General features: G+C 43.8%; 1 protein-coding gene across 4 annotated transcripts in view; it reads left to right on the forward strand.

The window, feature by feature from the left end:
- ARHGAP6 (Rho GTPase activating protein 6) overlaps positions 1 to 23,078 on the forward strand; it is a 532,190-nt gene that overhangs the window by 249,829 nt on the left and 259,283 nt on the right. The window contains exon 1 of one of the 4 annotated variants that reach the window (XM_018043785.1): positions 2,662 to 3,031. The exons of 2 other annotated variants lie outside the window; for them this stretch is intronic. Coding sequence is in view for 1 of the 2 variants with exons in the window: in XM_018043784.1 (XP_017899273.1) it covers positions 3,545 to 3,589 (45 nt within the window). In the remaining variant the exon portion in view is untranslated. Of the gene's footprint in view, positions 1 to 2,661; positions 3,032 to 3,052; positions 3,590 to 23,078 lie in introns of those variants that run through there. One more of the 4 variants, XM_018043784.1, reaches the window with a different exon arrangement.

Raw genomic sequence — 23,078 nt, forward strand, 5'->3', positions numbered from 1 at the left:
GATAACCATCTTTGTTTTCTACTCTTTCTGTTTTGTAAATAAGTTCCTTTTTATCATTTTTTAAGACTCTATATATCTGGGAGTTGGTGATGGACAGGGAGGCCTGGCATGCTGCGGTTCATGGGGTCGCAAAGAGTCAGACACGACTGAGCGACTGAACTGAACTGAACTGAACTGAATATAAGGGATATCATATGATTAAGTTGTTCAGGATTTAGCAGACCTCTTAGAGTTCTTCTAGATCCTTTGTTAAGTCTTGAAGAAATGGATTGAGAACTGAAGTGGTATATAACTCACTCAGAGATGAATTGAAGAGTCTTGCAGCATGGACTGATGATTTCTTTTCTTAGGTGCTTTGTCCTATCTCCTCAAACCTTTCAAACACAGGAAAAAAAAAAACACCCAACCCTGTTGCCCTTGAAAATTTAAGTCCAACTTAGCAATAACAATTTAGCAAGAAATCTGCCAGCAGACAGAAGTCATTCCTAAAGTGTAAGTACACAGTTTGGGGAGTGATGAATTATTTTTGGCTTACAACAATGCTGTTTAGTGACTTAATAAATTTTTCAAAGACAGAATACAAACAAAGATCTAAGATAACCCACTTCTGACCTGGAGGTGACATGTTCAAGGATAATGGTCAAAGCACTATGTTTAAGTTTTTTTTTTTTTTTAATCCAGGGACCCGATTATTATTGTGTGTATGTAGATAGATAATGAAATTTTTTTTTAGGGAAAGGGATTTTTAGCTTTGAGGGCTTAATGGCAGGTGTAAAAGAGGAAGAAGTCATCAGGCTAGAGAGCTCCTTTTTCTAAATAGAGCACCAGGAAGCAGCGGTTGACCTAGGGTATTTGCATATGCATGCCCTCCTTTGGCCGCTCCAGCAGCACTCTCTTAAGGGTGCTGGGTAGTGAAGCTTGTACTGCTTCTCCTCCTTGTTCTGAGGGTCTGACGTGTCTGAGAGTAGGGAGGGCCTCTAAGGTGACTGGGTTCATTCTCTTCACCCACTCTGCAGAGGCAAATGTGATCTGAGTAAGGCAGGCTGAAGGGAGGAAGAAAGTGAAGTCACTCAGTTGTGTCCGACTCTTTGAGACCCCATGGACCCTAGCCTTCCAGACTCCACGGTCCTTGGGATTTTCTAGCCAAGAATACTAGATTAGGCTGCCATTTCCTTCTCCATGGGATCCCAACCCAGGGATCGAACCCTGGTCTCCTGCATTGCAGACAGACGCTTTACCCTCTGAGCCACTAGGGAAGCCTGCAGGGAGGAGACCTGGGCAAATGGCGAAACTGACTTTCTCTTAAGACTGATAGCACTCTGGATGGAAGTTCCTGGTTTGGGCCGGGGGTTGAGTTTAAATTTATTTTTGTTTCTTTGCTATTACAGTATAAAATACACATGGTGAAGGGTGTAAATTTCCCAAATCTGAACTGTACCATTCAGTGAATTTTTACACACGGGTGTCTTTGGGTAGCTGTTATACAGAATAGGATACAGAACATTTTCAGAACCCTAAAAGGTTCCCTTGCATCCCCTTCCCAGTGAGTACCACCTCCCCATCTTGCAAATCATGATTCTGGCTGCTGTCGCCAGAGATCACATTTCCCTATTTAAGTTCAACATGTGAATTTCAACTTCTGAATAAATAAATGGAATCTTACAGTACGTTCTCTTTTTCAGTCTGATTTCTCTCTCTGGACACAGTGTTTGTGAGAATAATCCATGTTGTCGTGTCCAACAGTAGCATTTTCCTGTCATTGCTGAGCAGTATGTATTCTCTTGTATGGAGGGACCAAGGTGGGTTCCTCACGCACCAGTTGATGGACATTTGGATAGTTTCCATGTTGGTGATTCTGTTTAAGGATATTATGAACATTCTTGTACGTGAGAAGGACACTGACATCCATGTCTCTATATATTTATGAGTTGGGTCAGAGGGTAGGCATATGGTCAGCTCTAGAAGATGTAATCTTACAGTTTTCCAGGCAGATGACCTGTCATGGCATCTAGTAGTAGATTCTTTAGGATACCTGCCCCCCTGGCTTCACATTCTCACACCTGTGAAGAACTGACACATGTGCATGCATGCTCAGTCGTGTCCGACTCTCTGCGACCCCAGGGACTGTAGCCCACCAGGCTCCTCTGTCCATGGGACTGTCCAGGCAAGAACACTGGAGTGGGTTGCCATTTCCTTCTGCACAGGATCTTCCCTATCCGGAGATCGAACCTGTGTCCCCTGCACTGGCAGGTGGATTCTTTACCACTGAGCCACCTGGCAAGCCCGGAATTGACACAAGCCACCCACAAATCCATCCTCTACTTAATAGCCACCCCCTCTTGGGCTTGGAATGAATGATTTCATAGAGTCTGGAGTTTCTCTACTCTGGTCCCAATCCCTACCTTTGTCTGGATGTGGCTTGTGAGAGGCTGCTGGCGAATCACAGAATGTCAGGCCTGGGGAGGGACCTTGGCGCTCAAAGTGTAGGCTTCCACCAGGGGATTGCGAAGTAGAAGTCAGTTTTAGGTGGCGTTGTGAATCTGAGGTGTGTGCTAAAATCATTCGGTTAATCTGGCAGCATTTGCAAATAGTGTGCGTTTCTTCTCTTTCCAAATCCTTACTGTGTTGTTTTCTGATTTGCTAAGACAAAGAAAGGAGGGTTCCGAGCGCTCCCCCACCCCCAACTCAGCTCCATCCTGGCACCCACGTTAGTCTTCAGTGCCAGCTGAATTCCTGCAGATTTTCCAGGACTCCCCCGTGCCGCCGGGTTCCCTAGACATGCCCAGGTCCTGCACGCCCTCTGGGACTCAGTTGGCCTGAAGTGGCGTGGCCCAGCAAGCCTCCAGCCCGGCCTGCCTCTCCTCAACGGCTCCCCGAGGCAGCTCACTTGGCCCCTCTCCGGCCTGCCCCCTCCTGAGGTTCCCGCCACTGAGATTCTCTCAGAGGAAGGCTTCCCAAAGACTGAAACTCCACCCTCGCCGGGGGCCGGTTCCGAATCCGCTTTTGGCGTCAGGCCCACACCTCCTTCAAAGTTAGTCAAAGTCTCTTTCTTGGAAACCCAAGCTCTCTCCCTCTCGCTGGTGGTGAAGGCGTTAGCAGCCCCGGCCCTGGCATCCCGGGGCCCGTGAGCTCGGGGAGGGGCGGGGTGGCAGGAGTTCGGAGCGCCGGCCGCCCTGACACCTGTCGTGGGCGCGCTCGGTCGCTGTAGCCCCCAAACAGCTGGCAGCGGCGGTCGAGACTGGGGCTCGGCAAGAGCGGAAGGAATTAAACGCCCGCCCATCGAATCTGACTCGGCCTCTCCCTCCTCCTCCTCCTCCTCCTCCTCCTCCTCCTCCTTCCCCTTCGCCGTCGCCTCCTCCCTGTCCCCACCGGCTCCGCGGCGGGACGCTGGTGCCCCGGACGCTTTGCACCGTGCTCTGGGCGCAGGGAGCAGGGCTCGAGTCTGGGGGCTGCCCGAGGATGGCGGTAAAATAGGGGGACCCCGGAGAGGCGCCACAACCCCAGCCTGAGCCCCAGAGCCCGCTACTCCTCCCCCGGTGGCGACATGGGGGACCCGGTGAACCGCGAGAAACCGCAGCTGCACTATGCGGTGAGTGTCCCGGCGCGCGCAGAGGCGACAGGGGGCGCCACACGGCCGACCTAGGGGGACGGCGCGGAGTTGAAAGGATCCGGGGCTCCGCAGAGGTCCTCGGTGTGTGATTGGGGGGGGGGGGCGTTGGAGAGTGCCCCGTGCGTCACCCCGAGTGGCACCAGCTCTGAAACTCGGGTGCCCCTTAGAAGGGGAATCCCCACTCCCAGAGCCCATGGTCCTCTGCCCCGCGCAGTGGTCACTGCGTTTGGGGTCGGGGACTGGACCCTGCCTCCGCCTCTCTGGCCAAAGTTGAGAAATGGGACTCCCGGGGCTGGCCCAGGTTCACCCACCCAGTCTTCGGTGAGATACACCACAAGAACCCACAGAGAACTGGACGGGAGGTCGGGTGACTTGGCGATCCCAGCGTGTGACCAGTGGACCCTCTGGAGAAGCCCTGCAGGGCGCTTTGGGGTGCCGCCGGTTTGCTCCTTGGAAAGGGGGCGTGCATTTCCCTAGGAGTTTGTAGCGGGACACAAGGTTGCACATTTTCTGATTTAATATAAGAAGGTGGTAGGGTGTTGTGTGTCGGTGGCCTCTCTTCCTGTTGCCTCAAATATTCCACATTTCTTGGGGTCCTACTGTATGCCAGGCACTGCGCAGAGCTGGGGACCTCAGGACACACGAGACATAAAACTCGTGGAGTTTGCCTCCTTTAAAGAAGGAATCAAGATTTCTAGGTGAATGATGGGACCGACCAGATCCAGATTGTCGACTGAGTTTCTTTTTGAGAAAGAGATAAGACTTAAGAAAAAAAATCCAATGAACATAGAGTTGTTTCTGAGGAATGGATACTACTTGTAAAGATTCTGAGCACCGCCTCCAGGAAGCCGACAGGCATCTATGTTAGTTTACCCCAGTCTTTGGACATGTCTCTGTGGTAGATGTGTGGCTTTGATGTGGGGCATTGCAGTCGTTCTGGCATCTGCTACTTTACTGAGTTCTCCCTGACATGATTTTCACTATTGAGATGGGACATTCTGGGGGCTGACTTTCAAAACTAGGGAGAATTAAGACGGAAAGTTAGGAATCATCAATATTTATAATAAGGCAGAGGCAGTTATCTGCTGGGAATTCGTGTCCTCCACAATGCACTCTCCACATTTAAAAAAGGGAAAGCTTTCAAGGAAGGAGTCGAGGTGAACAGAGGTGGTAGGTGCAGAGGCCCCGGGGAGCTGCTCCAACTGGTTCCCCAGCCGTAGTAGAGTGGCTGGTTGTGGACAGGGCGGGGTTGGGGGGACTCGACAGGTTGGGCTCACCGCGACCTTCTGGGGTTTCACTTTGCTGCACTGGAAAAAAAAAATGAGGGCCTGAATTAGGAAATTGTTAAGGTTCCTTCTCAGGCACCCATTCTAGGAACCTATGATGGCTCTTTCTCTAGTTTTGCCAGCATTATTTGCCTTGAAATGCTCAGTGAGTAATACTCTTTCTTCAGTGCTTTTTTTCATTTGGCCAAGGGGACACTGTATTTGAGACATCAGTGGCTCACATTTTACTCAAATGTTCATCAAACATTTTTGTAGGCCAGGTATTTATAAGTTACTAATGCCTGTTCTTTCTTTTCTTTTCTTTCTTTTTTTTTTTGATACACTAGCGGCTCAGCGATTTGCCTTTTAAAGCGGTATTAAGGGCAACCCGTTTTCAGCAGAGGTTTCTTTGCACAGAAAGATCTAGGGTCTGTGCTCATTATGTCTAATCAGCATCTCATCCCACTACCTTCTGATTTTGAACTGTGTGCTGGCGCCCTTTGAATTGTAATCTGAGGTGTCAATATCATTTACAAGGTGAGGGAGGAAAGGTGAGAACTGACTCCTTAAAAAAAATCTATTCATTGTATGAATGATTATTGCCTTAATTATGCAAATACACCCAATGCATCATGAAACAAATTAAAAATTATTTTCAATCAGATGTCTCATTTTCCTAAAAGCAAAAACTTAAGAGTCAAGCAGATGTTAATGCCTCCTCTTGCTCTCTGAAGATATGCTGATGAAATCGCCCTGTATTCTAGCACAGATGACTACATACGTATTTTCTGATTTAAGACTCAGAAGGAAGATTCCAGAGAGAATGTGTTGGCTCTCAGGTCGGAAGAAGTCACCCCGGTCCTCTGAAAGCATGCTTTAGAATGACAAAGCAGCGGCGCTCAGCAGCACTCTATCAGTCACAAGTCAAAAGAATGTTCTTTATTAAGTGTGACCCATTGTTTTTCATATTAACATAACCCTCTATGGCTTAAGATCTATTCCAACGCTGCACTTTTTGTCTGCTTCCCCCACAGTGATTGAGGTAATTCCAAGAGCTTCTTTTGCCTTTTTGCATAAATATTCCACTTGTTTTGCCCAACTTGGTTTTGCCCCATTGTGTATTATCCTGGAGTCCTGGAGGCTGTTTTTTTTTTTTTTTTTTGTCTGCATCTTCTAGAAAAGAATTATCCTCAGGTGTTCTCAGTATCTCTTGCCTCCTCTGAAATCTAATCCAGGGGCAAGTAATACTCTTTCTTCAGTGCTTTTTTTCATTTGGCCAAGGGGACACTGTATTTAAGACATCAGTGACTCACATTTTACTCAAATGTTCATCAAACATTTGTGTAGGCCAGGTATTCGGCCATTTTTCCAAAGATGATGAAATAGTGAAAATCTTAAGAATTGCTATGAGTTCTTCACTCATCTTTTCAAATGGTCCTAATAATGACAAAGAGAGAAATAAAAAACACTGAAGCAGAGAAGAGCATCCTGCATTTATAAAATCAGTTAGCACTTTCCTGAAATATAGCACAACTGTCTTGTTTTATCATCAAAACAAAAATGCAGCCAACATTTTCCTCCCAACCTTTCCTCCCACGGTTTTCCCACATGGAGTTTATGGTGACTCTATCCTCCCAGCTGGGTGTCATCCTTTGATGCCTTTTGGTGACTTGGTCAGCTTCGTATTTTGAAAATCCTGCTTTGGTCCCAGGATGGGGTAGAGGGTGAGGAGGCGTCAAATTGTATGCTTCCTGGCATTTGGACCAGGGAGAGATGAAGGAGACGCTCTCTACCTCAACTGAGCTGGAGGTTGAGTGCAGTCAGCATATTTTAGAGATGCTTAGGACACTGAACTAGCCAGACTGCATTTGGAGAGGCTATAGAGGGTTTTGGGGGCTCCAAAATCACTGCAGCCATGAAATTAAAAGATGCTTACTCCTTGGAAGAAAAGTTATGACCAACCTAGATAGCATATTCAAAAGCAGAGACATTCCTTTGCCAACAAAGGTCCATCTAGTCAAGGCTATGGTTTTTCCAGTGGTCATGTATGGATGTGAGAGTTGGACTGTGAAGAAAGCTGAGTGCCAGAGAATTGATGCTTTTGAACTGTGGTGTTGGAGAAGACTCTTGAGAGTCCCTTGGACTGCAAGGAGATCCAAACAGTCCATCCAAAAGGAGATCAGTCCTGGGTGTTCTTTGGAAGGACTGATACTAAAGCTGAAACTCCAATACTTAGGCCACCTCATGCGAAGAGTTGACTCATTGGAAAAGACTCTGATGCTAGGAGGGATTGGGGGCAGGAGGAAAAGGGGACGACAGAGGATAAGATGGCTAGATGGCATCACCGACTCGATGGACATGAGTTTGGGTGAACTCCAGGAGTTGGTGATGGACAGGGAGGCCTGGCGTGCTGCAATTCATGGGGTCACAAAGAGCCAGACACGACTGAGCGACTGGACTGAACTGAACTGATAGAGGGTCAAGGATGACATGCACAAATCAGTGCTTGCCTGACAGCACTCCTAGAGAAACTGCAGCTTCTCACTATTATTGTCTTAAACACGTTGCAAAGTGTTTGGACACTGTGTCAATTTCAGCCTCAAATTCAGCTAGTGGGTTAGGTTTTCTATTTTGTGGTTGAAGAAATCCCAGTTTAGAGCAGTGGAGTTCAGGGTGGCACAGGTGGAGTTGGTGACAGAACAGAGAGTTTTATGCACATGCCCTGATCCCACAGAGCTCATTTGACTCAGAAAATTGAGTTAGAAGAGCCAAATTCTCCTCCCTTCTTCCTCTTTTGTCAGCACAATAAACCAACAATCAAATATCCTACTTTCAATGACTTAATGTGACCCTTCATATCGTTGAATTACACAGCCAGATAGCTCTTTAACTGGACTGCTATAGACAAAACCCCAAATTTGCACATCCATTAAGTTGAATGCCATTTTGTCTTGTGTTTCTCAGCCTCAGCAAAATGAATGTTTTGAGTAGGATTGTTCTTTGTTGTGGGGCCGTCCTGTACCGTGTACAATGTTTAGCAGCATCCCAGATATCTACCTACTAGATACCACAGCCCCACCCACCCCTAGTTGTGATAACCAAATGTATCTCCAGACAGGGCCGAATGTCCCATAGAGGGCAAGATTGCTCCCATAGAGACCCCCTGGTCTATCTAATTTTCATGTATATTTTTAAGAAGATGTAACATTTACTGTGTAGTGAGACTGAGAAAGAGAAGACAGAGTAAATGTTCTGAATATTCTATATATTCTATTCAAAGAACATGCAGAACTTCAGAGAAAGACCAACACAGAGGTTCAGAGACAGCCTCAAATGCAGCCCAAGTGCTGGGGGTATAATAATGAGTCAGCCTAGTTTCACTGATCGTGGCCTTAGCAGTGTTCTCCCACTTTTGTTGAGCCCCCAAAAGTCAGATCGCTTGGCCTGAGTTAAAGATTACCTGAATCTGCCTTTCCCAACAGTCCTCATCTGCTTTCTTGCATTAACTCCAAAGAGAATATTGCAAACCTTGATCATCTACCAAGGTCTTGTGACAAATGCCTAATTTCATGACAACCTGTGCAATTAAGTATGGTGACTTCAGTAGAATCACTACAGTGAATATTAATTTTAGAACAAATTATTGGAGGCGTCTTGGAACAACATGGAATACTGTTATCCCCAGCATCTCCCTGGAGGCACTCACTTATTTTCACCCTCTTTTTTTGAAAGAGAAACAATAAGGTTTCATGTTGCTGCCTGTAAAGATAAGTCTACAGGTGGGTTACGTGTGTTCTGTTCACTGAGGTGTGGCAAAAAGCAAGGAACTTAGGCTTTGATTTGGGACATCCGCCCATGGAGTCCAGATGTCAAGATGCAGCCATTTTCGTCCCTTGACTGGTCCACTTCTGAGCTTCTCTGTTGCTGACATCACTTCCTGTTTGGTGCAGTCCCCTGTCCTCTGTGCTCTTGACCACAGCCTCGTTACTAACCGCTGACTCTTTCCCTGCTCTACTTATGGTTCCTCCTCCCTAAGGAACCCACTGGAAGGGCTAAGCTGCTTACCCTGGCAGGGAGCCTTTCCTCACCCAAATCTGTTGAGGTCTTATTATGAAAGTTTCCAAGTTTGCTTTCTATGAACATTTGATTTTGAAAGACTTTAAAGCCAGTAAGTCTACTTGATAATTCAGTGGTGCTGGTTACAGGATGGGTGTGTGTGTGCTCAGTCACTTCAGTTGTGTCTGACTCTTTGTGACCCTGTGAGCTGCAGCCCACCAGGCTCCTCTGTCCATGGATTCTCCAGGCAAGAATACTGGAGTGGGGTGACATGCCTTCCTCAGAGGATCTTCCCGACCCAGGGATTAAACCCATCTGTCTGCATTCCCAGTGGATTCTTTACTGCTGAGCTCCCGGGGAAGCCCCTGATTACAGGCTATTCTTTGGTAATTCCAAAAACACCCGGAACTGGGCACCTTTGCAGCACTGAGCTGATATGGATCAGTTATCATCCATCAGTTCTGCCAGTGTTGACATCTTAGGAAATTCAGCAGAATTTGTACTGGCCTGCTGCATGGCTCAGAATTCACTTTTATAATACCCTGCTTGCTACTCATTTGTCTCCTCACAGAAGCCCAGATTTTGCAAGTTACAAATCAGAGGGAGATTATTGAATCACCTTAATTAACACCTCTACTCATCGTGGATACCTTTTCCATTCCCCACCCCCACCTCCTAATGCACTTTCTTTTCTGCTGCCCTGAGATTTTCCTGAATATAACCTCTGGTTTGGAACTCTCGTCATCTTAGGAAACCACATCTCCCATCCTTCAAAACACTTCTTTTTTTAAAAAATGTTATTTATTTAGTTATTTATGGCTGTGCTGGTCTTCACTGCAGTATACAGACTCTTTGTTGCTGCATGTGGGCTTGCTCTAGTTGTGGCGAGCAGGGACTCCTCCCTAGTTGCTGGGTGTGGTCTTCTCATTGCAGTGGCTTCTCTTGTTGTGGAGCACAAGCTCTAGGGCTCGCAGGCTCAATAGTTGTGCAAGGTCTCAGTTGCCCCGCGGCATGTGGGAGCCTAGTTCCCAGACCAAGGATTGAACCCATGTCCTCTCATTGAAAGATAGACTCTTAACCATTGGACAATCAGGAAAGTCTCTCAAAACACTTGTTAAGCACCACTGCTAGTTGATAAACAATCGGATTCCTATTGTATGTTGTGTAGCAGAGATATCTGTTAATCATAAGAAAACAGACACTACCCTTGGTCTTAGTCCTTTCTGATCATAAACTTGTATTATTTACTTTTTCTGTTCCCCACCTGGTGATAACTCTGAACCAAATACACTTGAGTCTCACCTTGGTCATGATATTATTGTTCAGTTGTATGTACTCTTCACTGGGTTTTTGGTTTCTCACCTGTCCTCACCTGTATCTCTCTTGGCCTTTTCTGCCTCTGTAAATGGTCGGTGACTTGGTGAGCTGCCCAAGCCAAACACCTGGGGTCATCCTGAAGGCCTCCCTTCCCTGCATCCCCCACCTTGCATCTGGCCCTGCCAGGTCTGTTTGCACAGCACTCCAAATTCATCCTCTTCTTTCCAGCTGCACTGCTGTCATCTAAACCCAGACACACAGCATCTGTCATCCTCACGAAGGCAACATGGTAACCCTATAGTCCAGTCGTGGGACCAGTTGAGATCTTTTTTAAAAAATGAGATTGTGACATTTCAGTGCTTAAAGCTCTCTGACTGGTTTCCATTACACATAGACTAATACCTTCATCTATGACCTTGGCCTTCCAAGTCCTCCTACATAAATCTCCCTGCTTCCTAACACCCTCCCTCAGCTTAACACCGCTCAGCCACATCAGTGTACTTTCTGTTCCTCAAGTGTGACCAGCTCTTTCCTGCCCTGGACCTTTGTTCCTGCTGTCTCTTCTGCCTTAGATGTTGTATGAGTCTCTCTATATATATGTCCTATAAGTTGTGGGGAAAAAAAACTCACTTCCTCGACTGCTCTCTCCAAAGTGCTTCTGAGTCCATCAATTACCATTGATCATAGCACATAGATGGTGCATTCGTTGTCTGCGCCACTACTTGGTATTATATTATACATGTTAGACTCCCTATGTTCAGGGCAAGGACCTCATCATTTTTTTGCCATGATATTCCCACTGCCTAGAATGGGTCCTGGTACAGGATGGGCACACAATAAACATCTATGAAGAAATGAATTTGGCTACTTGAGTGGCTTCACCTATACATACCACAGTCCACAGTGGATTCAAAATTTCACTCATCACCAGCTGATGATTGCAGAACATACTGGCTTGAGGGCTTCATCCAATTTCCACTAAATGAGAATCTTCAAGGCCTAGGCTTGGCATCAGTGATTCTGACAGCAGCCATGTTTGGAAACCACCAATTGATTGAAATACATGGTGGACCACGTACTGTTCAAGAAGCCTCTACAAAGTCTAGATTCCGCGGTAAAGGGGATCCAGAGACTTCAGCGTAGGGCTTCTCCTGAGGTGACTCTCAGGTAATGGAGTGCCAGTTTTCAGAGAGGTCTTTCGCTTTGTAACCTGGCATTTCCATTCCCGCTGAGTGCACCAAGAATACAGGGGGCACAGGAATGCCTCCCCTCCCATAGCGTGAGGGCAAACATGTCCCTTAGCATCTGTGTTCTAGGTAGTCTGAGCCGGCGGTTCTCAACCAGGGGACACTGAGAAATGTCTGGAGGCACTGGCGGTCATCACAACTGGCAAAGGGTGCTACTGGCATCTAGTAGTTAGAGACCTGAGTTGCTGCTCAACATCGTGCACTGCACAGCCTGACAGGATTGTCCATTCCCAAAGTCGGTAGTGCTGAAATTAAGAAATCTTGCCTTAGATTTATCTCTGTAGACATCAACATCTTTCCGTTGGTGAGGTTCATTTTGTATTGTGCTCTCTCAAATGAATTGTATGTCTTTCCCTACTGTTTAAGAGTGAGACAAAATGTGACTTACCTCTTCCAGATGTGAGCGAGTCATGGCTATGAGCATCATGTTTCACACCGTGGGGGAAGGGTGATGGTGGACCTTCTAGAAGCCTCACTGCCTTGGGCTTTTTGCTTCTTCACTCCTCAGCTCCTGAGGCCCTTTGTCATCTTGGATCTTGTTTTTAAACATTTCCTGTCTTCTCTCTTGTGTCAGACTTCAGGGGACTTCTTGATGCATCAGTGTTTAACGATCTTGTCTCAGTTCACCACCTCTATTCTGAGATAGATGGAATAGCAGTTTATTAAACATAGTAGTCCTGGCTCTAGAATTCAGTTCAGTTCAGTCACTCAGTTGTGTCCAACTCTTTGTGACTCCATGGACTGCAGCACACCAGGCTTCCCTGTTCATCACCAACTCCCAGAGCCTGCTCAAGCTCATGTCCATCGAGTCGGTGATGCTCTAGAATTAGTGATCATCATATCCCAACCAGGATGTGAGGAATTCTCCAAAAACCTGCATGCTTGGATGTTGGATCCATGACTGTAGGTGAGTGGGGAGCTAGGGTCTGTCACTCTCCAATAATCACTTGTTGAGGGTGTGATACAGACTAGCCTGCTCTGGGAGAAATGCAAAGGCGCTGAGAGGAAAACAAAAGTGAGAAGGAGAAAGTTAGCTTCTCCCAGCTCTTCTCTCTCAGTTCCATCCTGGTTAAAAATCTCCCAGTCAAGACACACCTCCTCGGTCCAATGTGGGCCCCTCGCCAACACAGGAGGACAGAGTGACAAGATCAGTCAGACTTGAGTCATTGCCCACTGCTATTGCTAAGGAGGCAAACTGATTCAAAGGCATTGGATTTAACATAATAAGTGCTTAATTCCTTTTCAAATTTTAAAAATTATATAATTTTCTCTGATATTCATCATCCTATGATTTGTACTCAGACTTAAATGGTTTTTAACTATCCTTGTTTCTCTATATTACTTCTTGGAATGGCAAAGTCTTACATGGAAGCATCTGATTGGCTGGAACAGGTCATATGATTTCATGTTAATTTTAAAGGGGAGAGAAAAGGTCTCCCATTAGGAATTTCATAGTCGGAGATGTGGACTATTGGCCAATAATTCTATATGATATATTGCCTTGAAATAGCAGTTTGCATGATGAAGCGTTAATAAATGAACAAATGTCAACTGCAAAAAAAAAAAACAAAACCCACAAAACTCCCAATCAGCCCAGGGTGGCAGGTGTGTTGGCATTCTATCTGCCACTGACAAAGATTGTGGGGCCCCTTCTCAAGCCCTGGCCACATCAGTGAATGTTAATTAGCATGGCCTGTCTTAGATTGTAAGTTCTGAAGTAATAGGGGAGTAAATAGTTTTAAAAGTCTTCAGTTCAGTTCAGTTCAGTTGCTCAGTTTGTGACCCCATGAATCGCAGCACGTCAGGCTTCCCTGTCCATCACCAACTCCAGGAATTCACTCAGACTCACGTCCATCAAGTCAGTGATGCCATCCAGCCATCTCATTCTCTGTCATCCCCTTCTCCTCCTGCCCCCAATCCCTCCCAGCATCAGAGTCTTTTCCAATGAGTCAACTCTTTGCATGACACCTCCAAAGTACTGGAGTTTCAGCTTTAGCATCATTCCTTCCAAAGAAATCCCAGGGCTGATCTCCTTCAGAAAGGACTGGTTGGATGTCCTTGCAGTCCAAGGGACTCTCAAGAGTCTTCTCCAACACCACAGTTCAAAAGCATCAATTCTTCGGCGCTCAGCCTTCTTCACAGTCCAACTCTCACATCCATACATGACCACAGGAAAAACCATAGCCTTGACTAGACAGACCTTTGTTGGCAAAGTAATGTCTCTGCTTTTCAATATGCTATCTAGGTTGGTCACAACTTTCCTTCCAAGGAGTAAGCATCTTTTAATTTCATGGCAGCAATCACCATCTGCAGTGATTTTGGAGCCCCCAAAAATAAAGTCTGACACTGTTTCCACTGTCTCCCCATCTATTTGCCATGAAGTGATGGGACCAGATGCCATGATCTTCGTTTTCTGAATGTTGAGCTTTAAGCCAACTTTTTCACTCTCCTCTTTCACTTTCATCAAGAGGCTTTTTAGTTCCTCTTCACTTTCTTCCATAAGGGTGGTGTCATCTGCATATCTGAGGTTATTGATATTTCTCCTGGCAATCTTGATTCCAGCTTGTGCTTCTTCCAGCCCAGCGTTTCTCATGATGTACTCTGCATATAAGTTAAATAAGCAGGGTGACAATATACAGCCTTGACATACTGCTTTTCCTATTTGGAACCAGTCTGTTGTTCCATGTCCAGTTGTAACTATTGCTTCCTGACCTGCATATAGGTTTCTCAAGAGGCAGGTCAGGTGGTCTGGTATCCCCATCTCTTTCAGAATTTTGCACAGTTTCTTGTGATCCACACAGTGAAAGGCTTTGGCATAGTCAATAAAGCAGAAATAGATGTTTTTCTGGAACTCTCTTGCTTTTTCAATTGCAAAATTTTGGACTAAGATTGCCAAGGTTTATAAATGAATACAGTTATTTAATATCTTTTAATGTACCTTCTCAGATTTTCTGGTTCTAAACTTATTTTCAAAAGACCAACTATTCTGCTTTGTTTTATTCTTAAGTACTTTCTGAATACTTAAAAACTTAAAGATAGATCAAATGAAACAAAAAGGACTACCACCCATCCTTATATGGTACTGCTTTGTCTGTCTTGATGGTGACTGGTTGGATGTGGCTGTGGGATACATCTCAGTTTGGGTAAATTATACACAAAGTACAAGACTACTTTACTCAAATATGAGCAGTGTTGATGAGGGCTCTTTCCTTGAAAGATGTCATGATCCTTTGAAGTGGAAATAAGAACCGGTCAGAATTTTCTCTCCATTTTTTTGGTTGTTTGACACATTATTCCAAGTTAAATTTGTATAGTAAAATTTGAGTGTTTGGAGTGCCAAATACATTAGATTTCTGAGATGAAGTTTTCAGAGGAATTTAGAGTTATGGCTTTGGGGAAAAGTTGCCATGGAAACAGCAAAAGATGTTCAGATGAATCAATTTTAAAAATATTTTTTGAATGACCCCTTTCTATAGCTGACTGAGATCTTGGTAAGAAAGGTGTCCATCCAAGTGAAATAAAGAGGCTAAAAGTATGTCACCAGTGTGCGGAGCACTTCAGTTGTGTATTTGCTGAGCTCCCCGTGCCAGGGAACACATGAGCTCTGCCCATCGGGACAGGACTCTTGGACGTCACTCTGAAGTCCTTACTTAGCAGCGCCTTTTTAATTCAGTGCTGTTTTAATTCAATCCACAGAGTAATAATCATTTAGCAAGAAAATGGGATGTCAGGTTTGCTGAGGGAATTTGAAAATGGTCACACATAGTATTATTTATGTAAGTATTTATGCACATGACCTGTAACAGTCCCATTATGATGTCAGTTTGATGGTCTGAGCAGCATGTAAACCACAGTCTTAACTTTGATCTCAAAAGATAAGGTGTTCTCCCACCTTAGCTACTGACTCACAGAGAAGGGCATTGTATCCATAAGAATGTGACAGGAAACAGATGGGACACTCAAAAATGCCTAATTTAAGGAAAGGACTATTAACCAGAATCAACAAGGGGTGGTAAGGTACCTAGAAATTAGCAGTGGGGAAGCCGTGACCGCAGGGAGACAGAGAGGGTCCAGCATTACCAAAACCCGTTGACTGCCCACCTCACAGGAAGGGACCCTGGAAAGGCACCCAGTGAGGATTGCAGCAAGGGCAAAATATAGAGAAGCAGGGATGGAGTGGGATGAGAGATGAATATTCTGACCTCTTGGTCTTCTGCTCGCTCATCTCCTTCTAGTACTAAACCCAACAAAATCCACTGAGATCAGTTTCAGAGGGCAAAGGCCAGCACAGAGAAGGGAGGACATTTTTTGCTTTGTTTTGGCAGACATGGGGGAGAATTGGCAAACAGAAAATTCATCATATGCATGTCAGTCTTGTTTGAGGTGTAATTGCATTATGAAAGACCCTAAATTCCTGAGTATATAGAGGACGCCCAAACTGCTTACAATGGCTCTTTCCTCTCCCCATGGGTTATCTATATTACCATATTTAAGCTAGTAATGTGTCATACCAACTCTGTTTATGATGTGCATGCCTTTAATATTCAAAGCTTGTTAAAGCCCTTACTTATCATGTATTATACAGTGATGTATTTAACCCTTAAAGTTATACATCAACACCAATGGGTTAACCTGTGCTTTATTCTCATTTCTGTCTGTTGGTAAAGGCGTGCTTGCAGCTGAAGACTGCAGTTGAACCATCCTGTACTCCAGTAATTTAGCAGAGAGAAAGCTCCCATTTCAACCTTGACTGCAGAAAGGGCCTCTCATTCTTAAGTTAGTTCCTCCTCAAGGTCCCTGTGTTTCCACTTTCATAACATCCATCTTACAATTAAATTGCATCTTTAAAGATCGTATTCATTATAGAATTGAACAATCCAAAGGGCCAGAGACCGGAACCAGGGCCCATGTCTAGACTCCATCTCCTTGGTCACATGAGGCATGTGCCTGGCACTTAGTGTGTTCTTGAATGTCAGCCAAAGTAATCAAGAACTTAATGCTCTTAGAAGTACTTAGACCGATTTACCATCTTAATAATAATAACAGCCAATACTTACTGAATGCTTTCCATGAACTCTGGACATATTACCTGTAGTATCTCATTTAATCCTTTAAAGACCCCTGTTAGTTAGGTCCTATTATCATTCCCACTTACAGGATGAGGAAACCAAGGCACTGAGTTTGGATCTTTTTCAAGGTCACAACAGCTAGTAAGCAGTGGAACCGGGACTCAAGTCCTCATTAGTTTGACTGCCAAGTCTCAGTGCTTGAACCACTACATGGTGGCTGACTGCAAAATGACACTGGGTTGAGATGTTACCTTTGAGATGACAGTTTTAAAAGCTTTTCATTTGGTAAATTTTCTAGAGTCATAGGAAGTTGCAAAAGTAGAGTAAAACCAAGAGAGTCCATGTACCCTTTATCCAGCTTCCCTCAATGATAGCATCTTCCATAATTACAGTACAATTTCAAAATCAGGAAATTCATATTGGTATAATGCTGTCAACTCGACTATAGACCTTGTTCATGATTCACCAGTGTTTTACATGTATTCCTTCATATTTTGTGAGGGAGGGAAGGACAGTCAGGAGGGAGAGAGAGACTGAGAGATGTCCGGGCAATTCTATCACATGTCTAGATTGGTGTATCTGCCACCACACTGAAGATACAAGACTGTTCCATAGCCACAGAAGAGCTCTCTCATGCTACCCCTCTGTAGCCACACCCACATCACCTCCTACCTCCTTCTCTAATCCAGGCAACCACTGACCCGTTCTTCATAAAATGCCACCTTTTAGATTACTTCCTCTGTCCTTCTGGCACAGTGGGAACATTCCTGTCTCCATCGATCATTTATGTCAGAAAGGTCCAGAGACCTAACAGAAGAAAGCTAAGGTGAATTGACACTGAGATCAGAGAGGATTTTGGTGTTCTTGTTGTTAGTAACATATACAACCACAAATAAAGAACATCCTGTTTGGTATTTTTAGCTGAGCATTGTGGTTATTTTGTAATTCCAACTGTTGTGTTTTCTTTAGCAAAGTGCTTTTTATTGAAACAGCACAGAATTTAGCTCCTGCATGAATGCTCCATGCTCCTTCTCTGCATGACTATTCTAATGGAACATCCATTTCAGGAATGACAACTGCATGGTTGAACTTGCAGCTGCCTGGGAAAGGTACAGGAGAGCAGGCACTGTATCGTCCAAAGGTATTTATGGACAAGGATAAACACAAGTCCCACATGCATTTGCAGTAGCCACGGCCCAGTTGGGCAGCACAAGTGTTGTATAAACCCTGATGTTAATGGCACACATGAATTTTTATTCATTCAGTTTGAAGGGAGTGGCAGTTCATAGACCTCTCTTGGGGAAACGTTTGAACCTTATCAAGATTAGCTGGTTCAAAAAAAAACTTAATAGCTGTTTTTATTCAGGATGGCTGCAGAGTGAAACCTTATCATTCGGGACACAGTTCTAAAGATTTCCTGCATTTATTTGGTTCCCACTATTTTAAAAAAAAAAGTAGTAAAAAGGGCTGATGCTGTCTGATTCTTCTAACATAGGCCCACTCTTATTGGATACTTGAATTATTAGTTTTTACTAATAATCAGTTTTACTATAGGATTTGCCTTGATCTTTATTAGAAAAGGAAAATATTTTTTAAAACCTCAACATTCTTAGACAAGCCTATGGCTTTCAATTCAGTAGGCAGGGAAGGCCCTCATTACCCTGTGGGTCCTTCATATCCCCTTGTAGGGACTGTAGGAAGAACCTGGATGTGAAGAGCTACGGGGCCTTCCAGGAGATTTCTGCACTAGGTGACACTGTTTTATTTTGGATATCATTAAAAAGGAATGAACTAGAGAACTCCTGCCATGCATACACATGTGCACACAGACATACAAAATGGTGCTTTATGCTGTGTTATCGAAAATGTAGAATTGTGTTTCTTTCAGTTAGCTATTGCCACACTAATTTGCTGCATAAAAAAGCTACTTTGAAAATCAGTGGCTTAAAATGACCATCACTTATTTTCACAGATGTGTGGCTTTATCTGGCAGAACTCAACTGATGGGCCCGAGGTCAAGCTGCCAGCCCTATAGGGCTTTACTTCCTGACGATTCCATTCTACATGTGTTTATTCTAGGACCTAGGTTGGTGGGGCAGCATGTATTTGGAGAAGTGTGGATACACAATATGACAAGTGGAATTGACTAAGGCTTCTTAATGCACAGGCTGAGCTCAGGCACACTCTCATCTCTACCCATCTACCATTGACCAAGGCAAGTCATGACCAAGCCTAATGTCATTGAGTAAGGAAATATACTTCCTCCATGATGGGGCCATGGCAGGGGTGTGAGCACAGTAAGGGGTGAAGAAATAGGGCAAATCATTCACTTTCCCACAGTATGTAATCAAATTTTGAAAATACTGACATGTTTAAGAAGATGCAAATCTATCTCAATTTTTTCCTATTTGCTCAATGCTTCCTTTCTGTGACGTATCAATATGTATTTCCTTATGACCTAATTAAGCAAGAGAGGCAGGATAATGGGACGATCCTTCTGATACCAGTCTCCACAAATCCACATTGATTGGATATATACTGAATAGATGTTAAGGGAATATTATAGAAATAGACTGAATCTATTAACATTTAAACAGAATCGTCACAGTCTTCCCCTGTTTCCTTGGGCTTAGCAACACTGGTTCCTCAATATATTAAAAGGAAAACATTCACCTCCCAGGAGATTTTTTAATTCGTTTTAATTTACTAGTGTCAGTTTACAAAGATTTATAAATTGGGCTCCGGTTTTTAAAACCGTCTTCTGAGATTGTGGATGAGGTCATTTACAATCAGAAGAAACAAATATTAATACCGTAGTTCAAACAAATCAGAGCTAACATTTGGAAATTAGCTGATGAGTTTGATCAACTTTGCCATGTACATGGATAAACTAAATTAACAATAATGCACACGCAGAGAATTTCCTCTCTGAAGTTTAAAACCTTTGCCCTGTCTTCCTCTAGCAAATCAACTGACTGAACAGTTGCCAAATCCCATTTTGTTTTTCAGTTTACTCTGTAGGTGGTCATACCTAGTAGAGCACCCACCATATCACAGTCACTCAGTTGTCTAAATCCGAGGCCAGCAAACTATGGCCCATGGGCCAAATCTGGGCTGCTGCCTGCTTTTTTTTTTTTTTTAACAGCCTGCAAGGTAAGAATAGACAAGTATTGCATTTTGAAATAGTGGGAAAAAATCCAAAGAACACTAGTTCATCACATGTGAACATTATATGCGATAAACATTTTAGTGTCCATGAAAATAGCCGTGCCCTTTCGTTTACATATCAACTCTGACTGCTTTCAGGTTGCACCAGCAGAGCTGAGTAGTTGCGACAGACTCTATGGCATGCAAACGCTAAAATATTTTCTATCTGGCTCTTTGCCCAAAAAGTTTTCGGACTTCTGGTCTGAAGTTGCGTCTCAAATGAGATAGATCTACTGTTATATAAGTGCGTTAGTGTTAGTGACTCAGCCGTGTCCAACTCTTGGTGACCCCATGGACTAGAGCCTGCCAGGTTCCTCTGTCCATGGATTCTTCAGGCAAAAATGCTGGAGTGGGTAGCCCTTCCCTTCTCCAAGGGATCTTCCTGACCCAGGGATTGAACCCCAGTCTCCTGCATTGCAGGCAGATTCTTTACCATCTGAAGCCACCAGGGAAGCCCACTGTTATATAATAGTGAGGGCAAAAGAAAGGGGACACATATGGTCTGTGTGTAGAAGAAAGTTGAGTGTGTTCAGATAAGGGCAAAATAGCACTGAACATTCATTTATTCACTAGAATGTGTGGAGAACCAGATGTGAGTCCAGTGCTAAAGGAAAATTTCAAAAAAGGATGATATCTAGTTTCTACTCTCAGACTTCTTCATAATTAAAAAGTAAGATGCATTCACATAGAGCTTATAGTGTCTAAAACCTATCCTCTTCGTCTCCTTCTCTAAGTCACCAGAATTCTCATATTTTCCATCATAGCTCAGCTGGTAAAGAATCCGCCTGCAATGCAGGAGACTCCAGTTCAATTTCTGGGTCGGGAAGATCCCCTGGAGGAGGGCATGGCAACCCACTCCAGTATTCTTGCCTGGAGAGTCCCATGGACAGAGAAGCCTGGCAGGCTATAGTCCATAAGATTGCAAAGAGTTGGACACGACTGAGAGACTAAGCACATAGCTTATTTTGTAAACATTCTAGGCAGAAAATTTTTCGCAAACTTTGCTATTCTTACCCCTTCAAAATGGAGAGTTGAACTCGGAAAAATGTCATTTACTCCTTGGTTTAAAGTGCTGGCTCTTGTTTTGCATTTGCGATTTTTACATTAATGTGTTCAGAACTCCCTCAGAGCAAAGAATGTAAAGGGCCTCCAAGGGCTGACCCTAAAAACACCAATGTCCTTTTCTTTAAACTCTTTAAACTCTATATAGCTTGCTGACTGCAGCCACAAGAGATGGGCGGTGAGAGAGCTGTTGGTCCTCCAGTGCAGCCTGTGTTTTGCCAAGGGATGTGGCCCCATCTTATGCTTTGGGATGTTTCTTTTGGCTGACTCTTCCACATTCTTGTGACCCTTTGAATGGAGATGTCTTTACAGCTTTAGCCCTACAACCTGGCCTCCCCGCTATCATTTCCTGCAGGTCTTGTCTTAGATCCCAGCAACTTCCTGAGTAAATATCACCTTGGTGTCTCCTAAGAGGAACTTGGGATGCTCACAAAACCTGATTCCCACCATACGTGAAGCATAATGTCCATGAGTGTTCCTGTCATTGGACTCTGCAGAAGGCAAGCCTGGAATTCCCTTCAGTTCCAGAGTGGGGGGCAAGCTATAGAACAGGAGCACTGAACAGAAAACCAGGTGAATGCCCCTGAGGGTGGGGATCCTGGCACCCCAGAGGAGGAAATTCCAATTGAAAATAGAAAGCAGGTCAGCACCCTTGTGAGAGCCAGTGTACTAGACTCAGAAACTGGCAGCCTGGGGGCCTGTGAAGGCTGCTATCAGAAGTCTGTGAATTGGCCTGAACAAGGCTGTTGTGTTTTAGGGCAGTAAATTGGGTGGTACAAGCTCAAATGAAACGTGATTTATCTACTTTCACAATTGTGCTGGGCTGGAGAGTTATGGGGAAATGACTTAATTTCATACATTTGTCATGTTGACCAATGGTCAATTCTTTAACTTACCATGATAAGAATTTTTTTCATTGGTTGTTAAGGGGCAAAGGGTTATTTTGTAGAACCTATTTAATAACCTCTTGTTAATTTAATTAAAAGATCTCAATTAGTGATTGTTCCTTAAAATAACAAGATCTATAATTAACTTGGAAAGCTCACAATATTACCGGGTTGCTAAGGAAGTTAGTGGCTTTATGACTAGTCTGATGAATTTCCAGAATATCTTTAAAGAGAGTCTAGAAACTTTATCATAGCTCTTAAAAGCTATGGAACAGGATGTCATTTGGGGAAGTTTCATTTGCTTGCTTGAGCTCGTGATCCAAATTTGGAGGAGACTAAATTTCTCCAGGGTTTTGTCTGCAAATGAAGTTAAGAATATGTGCTATAAACTCTTTTAAACCTGTGAAGAGTTTGATTGGGGTTGAGGGGATAGGAATACTGGAAGAGAGTAAAATGGACACTTTTGACTTTAATGAGGAAAACATTGCATGATGGAAAAATGCTGTCTGTTGGTTGGTTGTCATAAGCTTTAAAGTAGTATTTTACAGTGGAAAAACATGTTTTGTAAGACTGTTTTTAAGAGGTTTCTTTGCAACCTTTCATTTATTTGTTACTAAAAAACTTTAAACATTGCAAATAGCAAAATCTTGGTGTATAAGTAGGATTTTGTTAAAGAAGAGATGTATTTTTTATTTATATTCCGTATGTGTGTGTGAAGATATAATACTTTCTACAAATCTCTAGAGATAGAAAGTAGATTAGTGGTTGCCTGAGGCTAGGGATAGAAAAGGGGAATGACTCCTCATGGTCATCAGGAATGTTATTAAGGTGACTGAGATGTGCTCAATCTGGATTGTGGTGGTGGTTACAGATTTTGGTAAACTTATAGGTGAATTTTATGATAGGCAAAGTACATCTCAATAAAGTTGTTTGTAAAGAGTAGGCCTGGATAAGAGAATCAGAAAGTATATATTTGCAAATGAAGGACTGAAATCAGTCTTACACAGCCAAACTTGAAATACATTAGTAAAATTATAGTATATCTTTTTCCCTTCTAGACCACCCACTTAGAAAAATAAAAATGTAAGAAATAAGACGAAGCCCCATTTTTTATTCCTTATTCGGGGTTCACAGAAATCTGACCAAGCATACATTTGTGGTTAACACAGAAACATCCTACTGAACTAGACACTCTAGACTTCTAAGAAATTCAACTTTCTAAGTGAAGTGCTATCTTAGTTTTGTTACAATTTCCGTTTTAAACAAAGGCACATTAGAAGGTGATTGTTTGCTTTACTACACTATTTTCTGTAGTGCTCTTTTAGCAATCACAAAATCAGTATGTATTTAAAGCAGTG

The sequence above is a fragment of the Capra hircus genome (genome assembly GCF_001704415.2).
Source record: "Capra hircus breed San Clemente chromosome X unlocalized genomic scaffold, ASM170441v1, whole genome shotgun sequence".
NCBI classification, from domain to species: domain Eukaryota; kingdom Metazoa; phylum Chordata; class Mammalia; order Artiodactyla; family Bovidae; genus Capra; species Capra hircus.